Source organism: Aulonocara sp. 'chitande type north' Nkhata Bay, linkage group LG23 (genome assembly GCF_057382095.1).
Source record: "Aulonocara sp. 'chitande type north' Nkhata Bay isolate Kocher_YH1m ecotype deep benthic linkage group LG23, A_spYH_male_GT1.1, whole genome shotgun sequence".
Classification (NCBI taxonomy): domain Eukaryota; kingdom Metazoa; phylum Chordata; class Actinopteri; order Cichliformes; family Cichlidae; genus Aulonocara; species Aulonocara sp. 'chitande type north' Nkhata Bay.
In genome coordinates, this window is record NC_141365.1 from 51,374,971 (window position 1) to 51,396,624 (window position 21,654).

At 43.3% G+C, this 21,654-nt stretch overlaps 1 protein-coding gene across 2 annotated transcripts in view; it reads right to left on the reverse strand.

Moving 5' to 3' along the window:
• The window catches only part of LOC147302998 (diacylglycerol kinase zeta-like), a 92,581-nt gene that overhangs the window by 69,948 nt on the left and 979 nt on the right, over positions 1-21,654 (reverse strand). The window contains exons 1-2 of one of the 2 annotated variants that reach the window (XM_086283944.1): positions 1,860-2,314; positions 970-1,510 (exon numbers count right to left, since the gene is read on the reverse strand). The exons of the other annotated variant lie outside the window; for it this stretch is intronic. Coding sequence (XP_086140070.1) covers positions 970-1,262 — 293 coding nt within the window. The 5' untranslated portion in view covers positions 1,263-1,510; positions 1,860-2,314. Of the gene's footprint in view, positions 1-969; positions 1,511-1,859; positions 2,315-21,654 lie in introns of those variants that run through there. 2 annotated transcript variants of the gene reach the window in all.

Sequence of the window (21,654 nt, forward strand, 5' to 3'; positions counted from 1 at the left end):
AACAATGAAGAGCACTGAACAGCGAACAGATGACCATCAGACCTAAAAATACATCCCCAATTCCAGCCGGGACGCCGCGTTAAATACTAATAAAAGTCAGAAAGTCCTAAACTTTGATTTGATTCACAACAGAAAACATGTTCAATGTTTAACTTAAAACCAACCATGTGACAGTGAGGTCATTATGAATGTGATGACAGCAACAAAGGTGGACGGGGCCACGCTTCTCGCTGTGCAGCATCCTGCCTTCTTTTAACTACAGACTATTTAACATCAGCTAAACGTGAAAAGGTTCCAACCTGAGCCTGGCTTTTTTGGTTTGTTTTTCCACAATAACTCCAGCACATTGGATAAAGCTTGCTGTGGTTTTACCTTGAAAGTGGGAATATTTCGGGCCCACGCGGTACTTCAGGTACTCGTCACCATGTAGCACAGGTGGCTGCTCAAAACAAGCTACAACCTAACATCTACACGTTGATGCCAGGTTCATCTTCATAATCAGTGTCATCATTTAACATGTAGATTATTTAGTCTATTCACACACACAGCAACCCAGATTATCCACTAGTTGCACACCACGCTCAGTGACTCACTGACACTTTCTAACCAAGCTGGAAGCACAGCTGTCATCTTTATTTCTGTTGACCTGACAACTACAGCCCCCGTTGCCGTGGGAATTGTGTTCCCAGTCCACAGGATCACTAGTAAACCACTGGCAAGGTTATACACACAGACACAGATGCACATTTGCACACAAACAATCCTGCTGTGAGTGCCAGCGTGAGCAGGAAATAACAGTGCAGAGACTTACAGCCTGTGTGTGTTGCCTCTGAGCATGTTTCAGGCATATCTGCCCTGCCAAGGTCTCTGAAGCACAGAAGGCAATAGCTCCACCTACTGGTCATTAACAGATGTTACACCAACAAAGTGCAACTCTCTCTTAAGGTCTTGTCGCTCTTTCAGCCTTACCTCCTGGTGAACAGCTTGAATCCAGTGAAGGACTTGGAGCAGCCACTGTGGATCTCCTCTTCCTCCACACAGAAAAGAGGCAACAAGGCTGGACCGGGGGCAAAGGAAGAAGGCAAAGAGGAACTGGATGAGGATGCAGAGTTGCAGTCTCCATCATCTACGTTAACATTTTGTAAGCACGTTCCTTCCCCTTCTGCATTTGTGTCCACACTGGTTTCTTCAAGCTCACCACTGCAGGCCTCCGGGTCAGTGTCGTGCTCCAGATCTGTACCTGCTCCCGGTTCCGAATCCATGAGAGAGTCTGTTCAGGTCCTGTGATCTCACATTGTGTTAGAACGACCTGCAACGCTCCTGGATTTCTGGGTAGTCTTTGAAAAGCATGACGTTAAAGACGAGTCCACTTATGACGTCAGTCCAGCTCCTGTGTTACAAAGGAACTCCCACAGGACCACTTTAATTATTCCTCCTGCCTGCAAGTCCTTTACACTCTACCTCTCAATGACACCAGCTTCACTCAACTTATACAGATGTGAGATATGACCTGAAATCACGAGACAGAGAGTGAGTGTACATTGTGTCCACAGAGATATCATTAAAGGACCACACCAGCAATCACAACATGTCAGTAACTGAAGTGTGTCCTTACACAAGACACTACATGGTTCTCCTGCAGTTACTTAAGAACACTACTCTAAGTACTAAAGCACAGCTCAACTAAACGTATTGTGCCTCAGTTACAGTGACCCATACACTAAAAGAGTTCTAGCAGTAATGACAAAAGTTACCTGTTACTAGAGTGTCTAAAGAATTGTGATGTAACAAACACAACTCTAGTAAAGCCTTAAAGTGCAGTTCAACTACTGTTAGCCTGAATAATAATCAACACTTACGAGCTGGTCAAGGACTTCAAACATGGCTACCCAGCAGAAGCTACAAAGTCAATAATCCACAAGCCAAAGGTCGTTCACAAGAGAGACAAGGTGTGTGTGTGAGTCTACAGACGGATTAGTGCGTCTTGAGGGAGAGTTAATCCTTCCCAGCCGTCCACATGTACGCCTGCAGTAAGCAGCAGCAGCTCACAGCCACTCACTCTGCATCTCACCCTCCACACTTCTTCCTCTGACAAAGTTTACACTCAGTCTTCTTCGCCTCCTCCTTTTGGATTCGTGTTGAGTTTAATGACACTTCATGTAACGTGGATACTGACGCGCGTGCGCAAACACTATAACTACTGTAGCGAACTGCTGCACGCGCAGTTTGGTAAATACACACTGATCCTGTGTAGTACTACTCGGCCGGCTAAACCCAGGAAGTGGATAATGAAAACAATCAGGGCCTCGGCGCGAGTTGCCTTGTCACGTGCCTGACTGAATGTCTGCAAATGAATTAATGCTGCTGTTCGCTATACAAACGTTTTATACACACAAGAAAGAAAGAAAGAAAGAAAGAAAGAAAGAAAGAAAGAAAGAAAGAAAGAAAGAAAGAAAGGAGTAAAAAGTTTGCTGGTGAGAGATTTTTCAAATTGACTGTTCTCTGCTGCACTTCGCTCTCTCTGCAGGTCATTACTATAAACCAGGTTGCGCACGCAGCCTGCTGTGAGTCTACCTTGAACATTTGCGTTGGCTCTATACTTCAGCGTCACTGAAACACATTCACGCACAGACTTTGGCGACACTGATCAGCCGTTGTCTCTGCCCTGCTGTAAATGCCCACATGAGGGTGCTGTGTAACGGACAGCCACTCGGTCCGTGACAGGATTTTACTTTCTGCTATATTTGTTTTAGATTAGTTTCTTTAACCCGGGATTACCAGACAGTCGTTAGTGTGGTTTCAGCAGTGCTCGGATGTTGCAACACTAATACAAGCTACACCATCACCGAAGAGGCCGTGACTCCTGCTTCCGTTTTGTAGGGTTACACTTTCTAACATCAGCTCATTGACAGGTTTAATACGCGGGAAAAATCTCAATTTTTCAGATTTCACTGTCTCGTCGGGGCGTTTTCACGCCGGTAGTGGGTTTACTGTGGTCTGAATCCGTTCTTGATTTTGTAAACTTGTACCGTTTTCCGTGGTTTTCGTTTCTTTTCACAGACAACATTTCAAGCAAACAAAAAGGCGTGTCTACAAACCACGTGAGAATATTCAGTCCGCTCATTGGCCAGAAGTATCTGGGGCGGGAGCCACAAAGGTAAATACAGGAAGAAGGTGCCGTGTTCTGGTTCTGGACGCGGGCAGTTAACGTTCATTTCACGGTGTGTTGCTAGCTTGTACAGAGCTTTGCACCTTCCCACATCGAGACGGCAGACCCCACGTCACTACGGGCCGTTTAGCTCTCACGTGGTGGTTGGTTAGGATCACGTGCACACCATAAACGCACCGCTCCATCGATGTGGAAACGAACACAGCTTTAAGGCATCCGATCAGAAATGCCGTTCACATTTTTTAATAAGCAAATATTAATACCTCACTTATCACATGTCCACTGCCTCTTACACAGCACGTGCACCTTGATGTCTGCCTCAAACAAAGTGAGACAGAGTCAGAATTAGTGAGTGAGCGCAGAATTAAATGTGGAGAAGAATTACTGTGAAAAGCAGACATATTCGCAGCTTTTGCCCAACCCTGAACTCTGAGGAAACTCGGAGTTTTGAGAACAGCTGATCATTTAGAGCAGCGGTCCCCAACCCCCGGGCCTCGGACCGGTACCGGTGCGTGAGTCGTTTGGTACCGGGCCGCGAGAGTTGAGGCTCAGGTGTGAAATGTCTGGTTTTCAGGGTTATTTTGTTATCATTTTTTATCGTTTACTCGGTTTTCCTGGGTCTTTTCACGTGTGTTATGAATAAATTTTCTTTTTTCGGTACCGGTACTAGTTTTATTTTGTTGTATTTATCCGCGACACCTTAAAGGCCGGTCCGTGAAAATATTGTCGGGCATAAACCGGTCCGTGGTGCAAAAAAGGTTGGAGACCGCTGATTTAGAGTCCACACCAGACCAGGATTGTTCTGTGCAAACATTTTGCAATGAATCTTAAATTTCATTTTGTGATACTTTTTACAAGAACTGGTCTGCATGCAACAAGCGGATAGGGTTGCCAACCGTCCCTTAAAATACGGAATCGTCCCGTATTTCGAAACAAAAGTACACGTCCCGTATTGAGCTAATAAGGGACGCACTTTGTCCCGTAATACAGTGAGAATCAAAAGTAGTCTATAAATGTTAATGGAATTAACACTTTGTTGGAAAACATAATTCCCAGCCCCTCTCCTGCTTTGTGACCAATGAGCTGACAGCACACTTATGACAATTCGAGTATGACAATTCAGATTACCGCTCATCTCATTGGTCGAGGAAAGGTCGCTTACGGAGAAAATACCGGAAGACAACAGTACACCTAAAGCTGGGCAAACACTGTGCGATTTTTTCAGTCGCGTTATTCAGCTCCTGCTCAAACTGCACGATTGACTCGCAGGGGTCACGATGCAGGTCTCACACTAGTGATGGCCCGCTTGAAGCTGACGCTCCGGAGCGTGTGTCGAAAAAAACAACACACTGGTTCAGAAGCACTGTGTCGAGGCTTGCTTCGTTTGGCAAAAGTCACGTGACCAGTGACGTCCGAAGCTTCATTACGCACGTAACTGCTTCGGTACCTGATTCAAACGGATATAAGGAAGTGAATCATCCACGGGATTCGTGGAGTGTGTTGATGGTGACAGATAGCGAGGAGGTGATCATTCCACTGACAGATATGGAGCCAGCGAGGAAGAGAGGACGTTCTGGCGTGTGGGAATATTTTGAGTTGATTTTGCTCAATTCATTTTATCTGCCGAAGTGAAAAACTTGAAATGTCCAAAATCATGTTTTCATAATGTAAATATCATTACAGCATATGACTTTAGGAACACTTCCATGTGAATTAAAGCTAATGAAGACTACAAAAATGTATTTGGCACTATACGTACATTACATTGCTACAGTTTAGAAAATCATTTTGTTTATTGTTTTTAGGTGATAGTCTGCAGGACCCAGGAATACCTGCATATCTACCAGCTTGCAGTGTAGTTCCTGCACTCCACAGCCTCTTCTGTTCCATGCAAGTGGATTTTCTCCAGGGCAGGAGAAACTATTTCTAAGAAAAGAAACAGACTCAGCCAGCGCACAGTAACACTAATCCTCTTGTTAACTGTAAATAACAAAAGGGCTACCTGACATAGATCATGTTTTTACTTTGCAAGTTCTTGATTAGGGGTGGGTTTTGATTATCGCCTTTCTGATTACAATCCATGCTAAATTGAATAAAGTGATATTGATTCATTAAAATCCCGTGTCGATTTGTAAATTAACGTTATTATGCCTGAAACGCCAGCATCTCAGGTTAAACCTCACAACATGTCGTCAAACACCATGCAGCTAAAACAGTAACTGGGAGCAGGTTTACGGATTCTGCATACAAACGTGAACACAGAGCGCGGACCCGACGCGTCAGAGTCAGATTTTGGTGCGTCGTCGGGTCCGCGCGCTGTGTTTGCCTCTTTTTTTTTCGCTGGCTTCTGCAGCTGCAGGTTTCATAACTCTCTGTTTACATCTCTAATTAAGTCTCACATGTGTCAGCTTTCTTTTAATAGATACGAAATTATGGATATATACTGTTAAATGATCAGAATTGTAATATTTCTGACTGAGGCAAAACTTTCCAGATTCCAATCAAATTGAATCGGATCCTGTATCGAATCAAAAATGATTCTACAAATCAGTAACGATGCAGCCGTACTCAGCTCCCTAAGCATTTTCCCTTTCCAGTTCACAATCAATCCCACCCCTAGGTCAAAAATATGTATAGGAATTGGCCTCATCTAATATTTTGTATGAACCTGTCCAGCTGTCCAGTGATTAAACGACAAGTAGATGGAGGCAGGACTTCACAGCAGGGGCATACTCCATAATGTGCTGTGCATTCTCATATGTATATTATATATATTGCTCACTTATTGTATTTACCAACATCAAGGAGTTATGAGCAAAGAAAGGCCACACCATAGTGCATGTTTAAATAGGGAAAGTTTATTGATCAAAATGTATTACGCAGATACGCATTACATTTTTTTCAGCCCCCCAATCGAGAAAACAAAACCAATTACATGTTCAAAGCAACGGAACGGTGGCCCAATATCAGAGAGAACTCCACTCTTGAGTGAGCAGTGATGATTGAGCAGTCCGTTTTATTTTGCAGATTCAAGCTGCTCTTCAAAATTTTCACCACCAGATGTCACCGGAGAGGACTGTGTTGAAAAGCTTCGAGTAATGAACCGTTTTTCAATACAAGCTTCAGTGCTTCGGAAAGCTTCATTTGGCCATCACTATCTCACACTATACCGCCCGATGCTCTGATGCGACCTGAGTGCTCACACTGTGCCTCCATAACATGAAGGTTATAACAGACAATCTGTCGCTCGCTCTCTCTGTCTTTCACTCACACAGACACACCACCACCATCAACTTTGCTAAATTGCTAATGAAAAACATTGATCAGCTGTGATTGAGCAGCATGTAGATCCAACTATTTTCACGGTTGTTGTGGTCGTGATAATTTTGTGAGGCCACATCGAAAAGGCTCGGATGAGCTTTCCAAAGTTCTACAAGTTGTTCCTCCATCGCTTGTGTCCAGATCACACGCTGCACTGCTGTGCTGCTCCGTCTTTTTCACCGACGTTTACGTGTTTGCGCGCGAGCAGTGTGAGCGGCTCACGAGCGATTGATGATCGGGAGCTGGTCGTGAGGTGTTAATCGCTTCTCGTTACCCCACGTATACTACACGATGCACGATGAAGGTCAAAATCGGTCCGATCACTCAAAAATCGGCTCAAAATGGGCCTAAAACCGCACAGTGTGAGCCCAGCATTAGAGCAGCAATGTTTGTTCCCCTCAGAGAAAGGGAAGAATGGGAAAAGGAAAACACCTGGCTGGAAAAAGTTAATATGGGCATGTGCAGTGAATATCAGCGCTATGTGGCCAGAAGTGTGATAATATAATTTATTTTGTGTAATAAACGACTGCAAGGATAGATGATTACAACAAATAGATGACTAATACATAAAAGTAATACATAGATGAATAATGATGATGAGTTATGATGCGTAATCATGGGAACAAGCGGGTTTTCAAACAGGAGCAGCTGATTAGCATTAGAAAAGCTGAAATAATACCTCAGCTGAAGCCAATTGTACTAAATGCACTAAATGTGCACTGTTACAAGAATGTTTTTCTTTCTATTGTTTTCTATTATTTTAAGTTAAGCAGGACAGAGTTCTTTTAAAGAAAGATTTACTTATATTCTCAAAAGTTAAGCATGACAGGCTTCTGTTTAAGAAAGAGACCTGTTTTACTGTGTTAATGTTGTCATTTTGAGCTAAAAATAAATGGCTAAATGATCATTTGTTTCACATGTGTTCATATCACAAAGAATATGCATCTACTTAAATCAAATTCAAGTCAAAGGGTTAAAAATAATAATTTCACACACAAAAAAAGAGCTAGAAAATTCACCACACTGGGAAGGGTGAAGACAACTGGGTCGCCCGGCCCTGGCCACGAGATGTCCCTTATTTATTTTTCAGGGAGTTGGCAACCCTACAAGCGGAGGACGTGTGAATTAGCATCCAGGCAGCATTCACACTGCTTGTGTATACACACACATATTGATATATTATATATATAGATACACACACACCTGCTCTTCTCCTTTCTATTTCACTGTTCTCTCGTCCTTCGCCCACTCCATATTTCCATGACAAATAAAAAGCCACTCAGCAGCATGACACACAATTCAGAGAAATCCTTTTAACTTCCAAACACCCACAGCTGACCCATTTTCTGTGTTTCTATGTAAAGAAGGGCTCAGGTTCTGAATCGTAACCATAACCCTATACAGCCCGATCATCTCATTTCTTCTCTACAGATGATATTTACGGAGTCAGAGGGACACTGACAACTGATAACACAGTGGAAAAGTGGAAGTGTTGTGTTCACAGTTCATTTGTTCCGTTTGTTCATAAACACACACAGTCCAGAGTAATCGATCACTGGGACATGCTCAGTCCTGACTCTTCTGCTTATACTATTATAAGCAAATGTTTCACTTATGTGTCAACGTATGTTTCAGTTACAGTAATACGTGTGCAGCAACATGGGTTTTCAATTAGGACAACATGGTGCAGTGGTTAGCACTGTGCCCTCACAGGAAGAAGGTTCCTGGTTTAACTCTCCTCAAGCACAGGTTTCCTCTGGGTACTCCAGCTTCTTTCCACAGACCAAATACATTAGGTGCATAGAATACGGTGCTATATGAAAATGAAGACTGTCTATGTAAGATCAGAGAAGCACTCTGTAAATGCCGCTTTGCTGCAGCAGTGAAGGCAGAGCCAGCTGATCCTGGTTCTGTTTACAGATTTGAAAATTCTGCACTGGTCTGAAGACTTCGACCACCAGTGTGTGGATGTGTGTGTGGATGTGTGGATGACCGAATGTAGTAAAGCGCTTTGGGGTCCTTAGGGACTGAGTAAAGCGCTATACAAATGCAGGCCATTTACCATTTCGACAACAGTGAATGTTGTCACTAGTTGTTATTATTGCCATTAAAATGAGTGTCTAATATTGTAGGCTATTTATCTTACAGTGTGAAGCTTCGTGAGTGGCAGCTGTTGTGAACTGGAGCATGTATTTGGTCTGTGGAAGGAAGCTGTGGGTGTTTGGAAGCAGCATGTCTTTATCCTGTCTTCCTTCTCTCTCCCTGACCAATCACAGCATATGGCCCCGCCCCTCCCTGAGCCTGGTTCTGTCTTCCTGTTAAAAGGGAGTTTTTCCTTCCCACTGTCACCAAAGTGCTTGCTCATAGGGGATTGTTGGGTTTTTCTCTCTGTGTATTATTGTAGGGTCGACCTTACAGTATAAAGCACACTGAGGAGACTGTTTTTCTGATTTGTCGCTGTATAAATAACATTGAATTGAAAACTGCTGCTGCATGCAGAGTGGACTGTGGACCCATCCCATTTAAAGGTCACACCCAGGACACTGGACCAGTCAAATGCCACAACTTTGATTCTCTTTAAGCCAACATGGTCACCATAACTACATATTTAAGGAAAAGCATTTCATTGTGAAGCTTGTTTGTTTTAACAAATTATATGCTGGGACATATTGCACTGGAGCAGGTAACTGATTACACAGTTAGAGGTTTGATCTGCAATAAAACTGTAAAGCTCTTTATACAAGACTGAGATATTTTCATTTTGCATGTAGCCACACTTCACTACACCTATGCACACCTTGCATACAGCTGTATTGTAATAACACGTGAGTTCCCAGAATTAGAGTTACACTAAGTATTCAGCGTGATGTGAGACGCTGACGAGTCACGAGTATAGATCTGCACCATCGTCCTGCTGACTGTCAGCTCCATGTCTTACTGTTGGTGTTGTCACAGAGCGACAGTGCTGAACAGACTTCATGGGGCCTGATCCACTGCTGATTATTCATCACAAAACAATCACATCATTGTTTGTCATACTTTTCTTACTTTCAGTCAGATGATAGAGTTTAGTTTTAAGTGATCTTCTGTCCATTGTGGGGGACAGTACTGATCAGAGACATTGATTGACCTACTTTCTGAATGAGGGCGTGCAGACTGATAGCTAATGCTAACTAGTCCTCTCCTTGTTGAATGTAGCAAAGTAATCATGACAGAAATGAGGAGGAATGGTAACAAAACTGTGATGAGTTATTGCTCTCTGCAAAAACATCCCATTCCAGTATAATGCAGCTGACCCATGACAGCATTTATTGTTGTCAGTCATCACAGCGTGTCCCAACAGCACAGACCTGTCAGATCAGCCCATGGCATGTATATCCATGGAATGAAAACCATCTGCTTCCTGGCTAATGCAGATAAAATATTTGAATGCATGCTTGCCAAGTGTTTGGCTCCGATGTCAGCTTGTTTGTATCATGTGTCCACAAAGTTTTAATAAATGCATGTGTCCTTACACATGAGCAAACTGATGTTAACTAGGCTTAATTTCAGTTGATAAGAGGCACATAAAACTATTTCCTTCACCGTAGAAAGAGAACTTCAGTCTGATAGGCCGCTTTTCACTTCCCAGTGTGTTCATCAGTGTGTAATTTATGACAGATACATGAAGAGCAACATTAGTGAAATCAGAGAAAGATATGATAACTACAGCACAACATTTTATGTGTTTATGTACATAAAAAAACACTTATGGATTATTCGCTCCCAGCAATCTTCAGCCAGGAGTGAAAGTCATGCTTGTGTTTTTCCTCCTTCATCTGCAAAGTTCTCACACAGTTTATCAAGCTTACAGATACTTGAGCCTCTGGCTACTGAGCAGGATTAGATCATATCTGCTACTCATGTGTGTTAGGGGACATACAGACTGAACAGAAAGGATATTTCAAAATGGGAAATGGTTATATCCTCTTTCTTGTTAAAGGCACATCCTTCATGTATGGACTGGAATGATTCTTATATAGTGCTTTTCTACTCTGAGCAAATTCATTCACACAAGCACGTTTTCTAGGTAAATGGTAAATGGCCTGCATTTATATAGCGCTTTTCTAGTCCATAGGACCCCAAAGCGCTTTACATATCCAGTCATCCACCCATTCACACACACATTCACACACTGGTGATGGCAGCTACATTGTAGCCACAGCTGCCCTGGGGCGCACTGACAGAGGCGAGGCTGCCGGACACAGGCGCCACCGGGCCCTCTGACCACCACCAGTAGGCAAACACGGGGTTAGTATCTTGCCCAAGGATATTTGGCATGCCAGGAATCAAACCACCAACCTTCCAGTTAGTAGCTGACCTGCTCTACCTCCTGAGCTGCAGCCATCCTGTAGCTGCTGTTTAGACTTTGGCAGTTCTAAGTTTTATTGGCTTTAATCCATCAAGTTCTGTTCTGTTTGTTTAAAAAACATGATGCCACTTAACTCAGGATGGACGCTCAGTCCTTACAGCTGCTGAATTCAAACTACAGGCTGGATCCGATGACACGCAGAGCTACAAATCAATAGAAAACAGCCAAGCATGAGCTGTGAGGTGTTCGGTGTTTGAAAGCCAAGTGCATCGTGCTGTTTATAGCATCAGCTGCACCTCTTCCCTGCCTGTAGGCAAACCGTAGTGGATTTAATCTGCAGTTTCAGTACCCATGAAACCAAAGCATCACAACAGTTGTATGTGATACTGGTCATTAAAATCAGCTGGATGAGCCTTCTTTGGAGCAGGAATGATAACAAACATCAGGAACAGTGTGAGTATCTACGGACTGCTGAAATACAGACACCAAGCTGCTGCCAGCTGCTCCGTCTTTAGAAGAAAAGCTGAAATTCTGTCAGAAGAATTCTTAGAGCTGACGTGTCGAGACAGAGACGGATGGATCAGGTGACAGGCCGTCATAATCTCCACTCAGTGATAAGGACTCCAGCTGGTGAAACCACCAGCCAAAGCCTAACCCACACTTTTGGAGTTATAGAAGTGTTCCTCTAAAATATCCATCTGTGGCTTCCTAGCTACACTCGAAAGCTGATTCGCTTCTCCTTGCACAGATCGAAGTGCTACACGATCAGGATTTAGGGAAATTTCCTTCCTGTCGATGCATGATTTTCAGCACTGATTTTCAGTCTGTGCAGAAATGAATGATCTGTTATTGGTTTTACAGCCTCATTTATGTCAGAACGATGAAAAATATTCAGTCAGTACCACAAAACCAGCTCTCTGTGGGGCAGCGCTGTGCTTGTCCACAGTTACTGTTTTGGTCTTTCATTTGCAGGTAGCACTCGCAGCACTCGCCTATCCCGTGTTGAACATCCGAATCAGGCAGTGACGGGTGCAGCTTACAGTGGATAAAATCACCAAGAACAAAAACGGTGCTATCAGAGTAGCTGGTGTTGACTACAGTGATGTGTCGGTTGCGAACGAAACGGCTCTTAGAGCCGACTCTTTCAAGTGAACGACGCGAGCCGACTCCTTATTGGGATCCGTGGGCGGTTTTTTTTTCTCTCTCTCTCTCTCTCTCACTTTTTCCCGCTTCACTCCGCACGCCAGCCTTGTGCTTTGCGCTGGGCAGAGGGGGGAGGGGCGGTAGTTACACTCAGTAGCACAGGAACAGAGCGGGAGAGAGAGAGAAAGAGAGCAGGGCCAACAACGTCACATTAGAAAGTATAGTAATCATCCACAACTATTTTCAGTTGCAGATGATAAAGGATTCAGAAAGTTTATTCATGCAGGCCCATATGACAGAGAATATGCATGTTCTTTTAGTTTTCATATTTTCATTTATATTTAATTGTGTTGTGGTTTGCAGTGTTTTGTGTTGTTTCACTTTAAATTTGTTTAAAAGGAAAAAGCTGAAAATTTAATTAGTTAAAAGTTGAAATGTGTATAGTTGGTTTTTGTATTATATGATTTATTTATTGCATTTTATGTGGAGTGAATAAATAAAAGTATGTTTACAGTGGCGCCTAGAGACAAAGCACATACAAACTTCAAAACACGTACAACACACAACAGAAGTGCTCCAGGATGCTAGGGGGCAGTGTTGAGTTTTTGTTAACTCGTGGCTACACAAGCCAGCAAGTACCAACGACTGGATTTGGTGTGTGGTAGTAACAGGTAAATGAACTTTATTTAAATTATTTGAATATATATGAGTGCCTGTGTATAAATACACAAACAATACACACATGCTTTCAATTGTGCAATTTAAGTGATCTTGTAGCTCTGCTTTGGAAGTTCAGTTCATGCTAGAAATGTGTTTTGGAGTAGGGCTGGGTATCGTCACTGATTTCTAGAATCACGTCTCTAGAATCGATCCACGATTCGATTCAATTGAATTTGAATCTGGGAAATCATCAGTACATTTACATATTTTTGTATCTATAAAAAGGAAGCTGACACACGCAAGGCTTTATCAAAGGTGTGAGCATCACAGCAGAGGCCTTTGTGTCAAAGTAGCTGAAGATAAAACACAGAAAAACATGAAGGTTTTCCTGGCCTGGATTTTATAAAAATATTCTGCAGTACATCAAAAACGAAAGAAAACATTTAATCAAGTTATTAACATCACCTCTGAAGTTACAGCGGTTTTATTAGAGACACAGCGTTTTGCATTTTGCATAATTTTAAAAAGTTTCAATTTGTTCAGAAGCCTGTTGAACTGCAGAAATTAGGTTTTCTTTTCAGAAGTAAGTAAAAGAAAAAAAAAACATCGGCAACAGCCTGTAAATAACGGTAGTCTTGTGCGTAACAAACAAGCGAATAATGCAGAAAACAGATTTCAGGGATAGACGGGAAACTGTTCTTGAAGTACACAGAGAGAGAGAGCTGTGCATGAAGTGTGATTTCATCCTGGTGGAAGCAAAACAGCAAAAGTCAGAGAAAGTCCATGACGATGTTTATGTGAAGCGTAGTTTGGATCTTCTTTTGCTGCTGGTTCGGTCAATACTGTTTGAAGGTAGATCAAACTAACAGCTTTAGAATCAGCGCAAAAAGGGCGTGAACACAAAGCGCGGACCCGCCGAAACATCAGAATCAGCGAGCTGTCGGCTTTCAGCCCCGACCGTGTCCGTGCCGTCGGTGAGAAAGTCACATCTCACTGATTCTGATCTGCAGGTCGCGCTGTGTGTTTACGTCTTTGTACAGAAGCCTGTACCTGCTCTCATTTACTGTTTTAAATGTTTGGTGGTTGTCAAAATTTTGTGACGTTTCACCTGAGATTCTGGAGTTTCGGGCAAAATACATTTATATTAAAAAATCGATTCAGGATTTTAATGAATCGATATCACGTTATCCAAGCCAGAATCAATTTTAATCGATGAATCGATTATTAAAACCCAGCCCTACTTTGGAGTTTGTACGTGCTTTGTCTCTAGGGGCCACCGCATATATTTATATATAAACATATATAAATAAAACCACTTTTTTTACTTAGTAATTCCTTTTGTGTATAATTTTATATTGTTGTTAATAATAAATTAATTAAAGCAACAAAACAACCTGAAGAGCCGGTTCTCTAAAAAGAGCCAGAAATCCCATCACTACTGCAGCGAGTTATTTGGTTTGCAGCTGTTGCTTCATTACCAAACGGAGGGACACAAACTGCATAAAACAACATCTGCTTTTGCTTTGTGAACACAAAGCACATAAAACAGGAAACACGACACTGAGACAGACAAAAAGCTAAACTAAAGAGACAGGACTGACTGGGGAGACACAACTAAACAGAAGAACCAGCCAACCACAGGCAGACACAGGGAACAGACAGGGATTACAAAAGGGAACTAACAAACCTATAATGAACCAAAGCTATGCAAGGGCATTAAACTCAAAGGCACAAAGGAACAAATGACCAAAGCACTATGAGCTCACTATACAGCTAGTCATAAAGCCTCTCTAAAAACTAAAGCAAATCATGAATTGCCAAAAGACCCCGGGGCCAAGGCCGAGGGAAATCCTGACGTTAGCACGGGACAGAAAGCTCACTCTTCAAACACAAACATGAGCTCCTCTCGCACGTTGACAGGAGAGAGTTTTACATTGATCGTGCCAATTTAATCAATTGTGTCAAAGGTCACCAACCAGGAAGCTCTTCTGTCGCCACAGTTACCCGCTGACCATCTATGGCTCACATCACCTGTATATGCTGCTGGTTTGGTGTTTTGAAGCGTTTTTAGCCACTTGGCCCCATGTTAGCACATCGCACGTCATTTGCTTACAGTTAGAATTAAGCACCTTGAGGTGACTCTTGTTGTGAGTTGGTGCTATATACAGAAAATTGAACTGAAATTGATTGCAACACAAATATAACACAGCTTTGACGTGAGGTAAGATGAACCACTGGCTGAGTTTTCCCCCAAGCTTCCACCTGCCTTTGCCCTTCAGTCTCCGTTTAACAGCATATCCTTTATGTAGCTGCCAGTTCTCAAAACACCTGATCTAACTTAATCTGAACTAAGATTACTAACTCTGCCACTCTTCTCTGCTTATAGGTAGTGCCAGAGCTATAATAAATAAGGAGGCCACAGATCTCTAGTCACCATGCTAGAGCTGGTGCCTTATGGATTATTATTGCACGCTTACAAAGAAGAGTTTTTGTTTTATGCAGCCAATGACGCGAGACGAGAGAGGAGTGGCTGTTTTCTGCAACTGCTTCAGCAGGTTCAGCTGATGCACCAATGCGTGCCGCTCACAAACATCAGCGTGAACATCAGTATGCTGCCACACCGTTGTATGCCAGTGATGACGAGAAGATTTACGAACTAAAGGCGTAGCTGCAGCTACTGGCTGGAACAATAAAAACTGACCAGACTAAGGCGAAAAAATAGTCCCAGAGCAACGTTCCCTCTAAGCTGCGCTGTGCACAATTGCGCACTGCTGGCACGTCTCTGCGCACAGAAAATCTGCGTTGCCCACAAAACAAATCTAACCTGAATTGAAATTAAAATTAAAACTTCAACAATCCTGTTTGCAGTGTGAGTCAGTGACTGGCTGCTCCCGTATGGGATCAGAACGATGCCACCTTATCCCACAGTCCAGCCAATGATGCGATTCACATTCGTATATACGCAGCTGATCAGCGTCGCTGACAGGCTGTGACAGCGTCCTTATGTGCGACACCGGTGTTTTAGCAAAGCGGCTGATGTGGAGTGAAGCCACGTTAATGACAACGTGTACAACCATTGGAGACGTGAGCAGGACAGACGGAACAACTGACGGACAAAGTGTGGACTTTATACCAGTTTTTAAATCGTGTTGATCGGCCACGTAAAACCAGAGTTATGATAAAATATCTGCAATGTTTGTTTTTCTTCCTGAATACTGTCGTTGTTTATATTTACTGCAGGAAGAAACGGTAAAAACGGCGTTTTATAAGGAAAACGCTCGAAAGCCTGTGAGCAAAAACAAAACTCCCAGCCTTTCCTATTGGTGGAAAAATGTACCATGTGGACCAATCAAAAAACGATATGGCAACATGACCTTTAGTTGTTTAGGGAGGGGGAAGTTTTAGGAGTGACGGCGTGTTTGAGATGTGAGAGATTTGAGACGTTTAGCGCAAATCTTGTGTAGTTAGTGTGTAGTTAGTGTGTAGTTAGTGTGTAGTGAGTGTGTAGTTAGCGTGTAGTTAGTGTGTAGTGAGCGTGTAGTGAGCGTGTAGTTAGTGTGTAGTGAGCGTGTAGTTAGCGTGTAGTTAGTGTGTAGTGAGCGTGTAGTTAGCGTGTAGTTAGCGTGTAGTGAGCGTGTAGTTAGTGTGTAGTTAGCGTGTAGTGAGTGTGTAGTGAGTGTGTAGTTAGCGTGTAGTGAGCGTGTAGTTAGTGTGTAGTTAGCGTGTAGTGAGTGTGTAGTGAGTGTGTAGTGAGCGTGTAGTGAGTGTGTAGTTAGCATGTAGTTAGCGTGTAGTGAGTGTGTAGTGAGCGTGTAGTTAGTGTGTAGTGAGCGTGTAGTGAGCGTGTAGTGAGCGTGTAGTGAGCGTGTAGTTAGCGTGTAGTGAGTGTGTAGTGAGTGTGTAGTGAGCGTGTAGTGAGCGTGTAGTGAGCGTGTAGTGAGCGTGTAGTTAGCGTGTAGTGAGTGTGTAGTGAGTGTGTAGTGAGCGTGTAGTTAGTGTGTAGTGAGCGTGTAGTGAGCGTGTAGTTAGTGTGTAGTGAGCGTGTAGTGAGCGTGTAGTGAGCGTGTAGTTAGCGTGTAGTGAGTGTGTAGTGAGTGTGTAGTGAGCGTGTAGTGAGCGTGTAGTTAGTGTGTAGTTAGTGTGTAGTGAGTGTGTAGTGAGCGTGTAGTGAGCGTGTAGTTAGCGTGTAGTGAGTGTGTAGTGAGTGTGTAGTGAGTGTGTAGTGAGCGTGTAGTTAGCGTGTAGTGAGTGTGTAGTGAGCGTGTAGTGAGCGTGTAGTTAGTGTGTAGTCAGTGTGTAGTGAGTGTGTAGTGAGCGTGTAGTGAGCGTGTAGTTAGTGTGTAGTCAGTGTGTAGTCAGTGTGTAGTTAGCGTGTAGTTAGTGCGTAGTTAGTGTGTAGTGAGCGTGTAGTGAGTGTGTAGTGAGCGTGTAGTTAGCGTGTAGTTAGTGCGTAGTTAGTGTGTAGTCAGTGTGTAGTGAGTGTGTAGTTAGTGTGTAGTTAGTGTGTAGTCAGTGTGTAGTGTAGTCAGTAGTGTTGTTGTGTGTCAGAACAATGAGGCGCCTGCTGAGTGTTACAGGTGTTACAGCAGTGACACATCTGCTGCTGTCAGGCCTGCAGGTATCAGGCTGTTGTTCTCCTTCATCTCATAGTGGACACAAATTATTTTTGGAGTGAAACAAATAATTTGTGTGGCATCAGATTTGATGCAGAACAGCTGATTGTTCTGTAAATAGTTTGAAATGTTTATTTAAAAACACCTTGGCTGCATTTTTAGGTAAACAGCTGCAAAACTTTGTTGTTTGCAAAACTCAGTTACTTTTTTGAAGAAGTAACTATATAATTAATTACCCAACATTGGTCATTATTTACTGTATTTGCAGACAGAGTTACAGACTCTCTCCCAGACCACAGACTCATCATACAGTCAGAGCTTTATTAAAAAATAAAGAAAGTTGTGTTTTCAAAATTGGAGTTGAAGTTATTTTTCCTTCCAGTAGTGTTAACATGCTGCAGGTCAGGAACAAGATATTTTAAATATTCATTGTAAGTGGGCTAAAGCAGTTAATTAAAAGTAGTCTAACATAAATGTAAATGCTGTAATTGGATTATTTTAATAAACATGTGACTTGGATGGATTTGATGCTGGCGTGACCACAGTGCACACGCCTGCTGCTGCTCACAGTGGTCCAAACTCAGGGAGTTTGTGTGTTCGCTCAGACACATGAAACATTAGAGGGAACATTGTCCCAGAGTACACTCTGCTCATTCAGTCAGTCCCATTTCCTGAACTTTAACTCTTTTCTCCGTCTGTTTTTAACAACTTTTTTTTGTTGTTCTGACTTGGACGAACCAACCAGATTTCCTTCATCAGCTCAGTATTCTTCTCCACCTGCCTGGAATAGCCTCCGCTCCATGTTTGTAGCTAACAGAGTGAGCCACAGCTCAGTTTGTCTTCTCTGTCTCTGAAATCTTCTGTTGGATCGTCCCTTCTCCTCCAGGCTCGCACACCCACCAGCTTCTGTTCAGATTGTAAACAGAGCTCTACAGCATATCAAAGATAACAACTGTGCTATATTAGGCCACTGATACACACATTCAAAAATAACTTACAGGGAACGTGAATTTGCATTCACGTTCCCTGTTCTGTGGAAATGCTGCTCCAGCTTTAGCATGAGCCCTTCTGTTCCCCCTTCAGTAAACACTGGGCTGAATTTCACTGGAAGGAATCAGGATGCTGGTCTTCTTTTGTCGTTTGTCCACGCACGGCTGTTTGTCCTTTATGAACACAGCCCCAGGTTATTAGCTTGTGTAAGAAGAAAGCATTTCGCATAATGGTGCTACAAAAGAGCTACAGCACCGACAAAAAAGGGGGGGTGGCAGGAGCATGAGTGTCCTAATTAAAATCCATAATTATATTTACTTTCTTGTGTACAGAAAAGCAATATTTCCTCCTGAAGGTTTCACAAGATAAGGACATAAAACACGTGTGACTAGCTAGTCAGACGCACAGCACGAGTGAGCTGTCAAGCTGGACGCCGTCAGCAGAGCTGTGGAGGTGGCACCAATCTGCCCGTCTTTGTCTGTTTCACCATCGAGCCTTTAAACAGAATAAGTTCATCTAATTACAGAACAGACGCAGTTTATTCCAGTTACTATTACTATCATCATCACAAGGGAAGCAGCGTCTAATGTCTGATTGTTATCAGCCTCTGCTCCATATGTGCAGGCCTTTCCTTCCAGCTGCTTCTGTATGTTTGCAGCTGGGTGGAGTGCACGGGCCTGTTGTCACTGACTGCCATTGTCAGCGTGTGGTTAGAAATACAAACACGACAGCAAGCCTGTTTTATGCAAACACAGACACACACATCTGACATGTTCCTGACTGTTGTAACAGTTTTTGTCATCATGCAAAACACAGCGCCAAGGTTTTGTTCTTCTCTGCAATTTTTACACCCTGCAAAACCATTTGATTATAAGAAATGCAAATAATTAAAATGTCTACATGTAACATAATTGCATCAGGCTATTCAACATGAAGCTACAGGCTACGTGCTCGGCTGAGGCTTCGTATGATGCAGCAGCACTACTGTAATAGCTGTGAGGCACCGAGCATGAACAGTGTCTCTGCTGCCACACAGACACTAAAAACAACAACATAACAACTTTGGACAAACACATTTTAATCAATAGCACCAAAAATGAAACGCGCTGCCTCGAGCTCGAATCGCTGAAGCCTTTCAGGAGCTGCAGCTGCAAACTGTATCCGATCGTTCTTGCTTCATGTGGACTTCATTCATGTCACACACTTGTGTTGATGCTCATGGAATTCCGGCTGACCTCGAATCTTATGTAGATTATCTCACAGCATGAAATATACACGCAGCAACACACACTTTTGTAGGCAACAGCTACAGATGATCCTTACATAACTCGTCTGAGTCAGGAGAGCTGAAAGCCAGGCAGCCCGCCCCACCCCCACACACACAATCCCATGTGGATTACAGACCATACTAAATTATGCTGAGATTATGCCTCATGGTGGCAGTGACATAAGAAACTAGTTGATGAACAGTTCCACTGAGAACGTCAGTGCAGGGATGGAGAACATCAAAGCTTTTCTCTGAAGTGTTCCACCTGAACACTTCAGAGAAAGTGCTGAGGACCTCAGGCAGATTCAACAGGGAACACAAGGAAATCTGAAGGAAGACAGGTGGGTGTTTGTCATGATTTAGTTCAGTTTATCAATCGCCTCTAACATGAGAGACCAGCACAGCTGGAGGAAATGTTTCAGGCGTAATACTGCCTGCAGATGATGTTTGTGCAGTACGGCTAACACATCTGGTAAAGGTTTCACATTCCATGTGAGCTAACAATGCTCTACCATCTATTAATAGCAGGAGTAAAGTGCAGCACAGCATCATACATCCAACCACACATGCAGGTGAAGCCAGAACAGAAGCTACATCCACAGCCACAGCTTCAGTCAGCACACGCAGCTGCAGCTGCGCTCAAAGCCACTCCATATGCATGCCCCACTTCTTTCTTTTGAAAAGAGTAAGAAGCACATCACTCATCGGGTACATCTCGAGTCCCACAAGACAAACAAAAACCTTCGTACTAAACAGACAATCAGTGTAAGTAAGAAGAGAGGGGAGAAAAAAGAATCAGGAGAAACAGGCTAAAAACTGTCCAATAAAGTCCCTGCAAGTACTTTAATCATTGCTATTTGCAGTCCTGCTCAAAATACATCAACAGCAAGTCCGTCAGTAGCTGAAGGAAGTTGGAGAGCATTCATATCTGACAGCAGAGCTCGTGAGGAAAACAGACGCCTGCCCACCGCCTCAGATCGTCGCTCCGTATTAGCTTTGGTTCACCGGCAACAGGCCGAGAATCATATCAGGAAAATTAGGTCAGACATGTCTGCAGTCACCTTTTCACGCGTGTAGCTCACAGCATGCCCCGCTATTTATTATCAGGCTGTAGTGATGCAGAGAGCATGAAGGAGGCAGCACACGTGACTTCACTGTGCTTTATCATGACACTGATGTAAAAGTACTTTCACTTCCTGTATCTGAAGATCTGACTTTGTTCTCCTCACCCAGACCTGCTCAGTGCATCTCGGGCACGTGGAGCGCTTGCTGTTTATCCTCCCTGAGTACAAGCGGCATGTGTCGGTGAGGCCTGATCGGGAGGTGGAAAAACTAAAACACAACCTGACACCAGTGAAACACTGGACACCAGCGCAGCGTTTAATAGAAGTGCACGTTTTTAGCTGCAGTAGTGACAGGAGAGCTGGAGACGAGGACCAATAATCAGATTAAAGACAAACAGATCGTAACTGCAGTTTCTAAGGCAACAGACTCATTTCTTTCTTTCATTGATGAGAAAACAAAAAGGACAATCCAGTTTACAGTGCCAGCCCAGTGTGGTGCCGTTTCTGTAAACACAGAAGGATCAGATGGTAAAATGGATTTTAGATTACAAGCTTCACTTATTACTTTGCTCCTGTTGCTCCTTTTCAGGAGACCAATCACATTAGCTGTGTTAGAGGGCGTCACCCTGGTAACCCAGGAAATGGATTCGAACATTGATCCTAAACACAGCGAGTTAAACTAATGGAGCCCTTACGGTCACCTTTCTCTGGCTGTGAACAGGCTGAGTGACTGAATGAGGCACACATACATGCACAGCAGTCACCTGCAGCAGCGCTCTCCAGACCAATCAACTCGTCAGTTTCACTGCTTCTCTTTCTGATTCCTCCAATTTTTCAAGCCAGTTTGTAAACACGCCTGTTATGTCTGTACATCGTCTTCTTTCAGCCTCCATAGTGTCCTCTTCTGTCACACCAGTCGGTGCATGCGCCAGTTTCGTATGCAGCAAAGTCGTGCACATGCTTTTATTGTCTTAATAGTTTCAGTTGGGAAATCTGTTGGAGGTGGTTGTAGCTCCGAGGCACAACAGGTCATCTGTTAATTGGAAGGTTGGTGGTTTCGTCTCGTTCAGCCATTC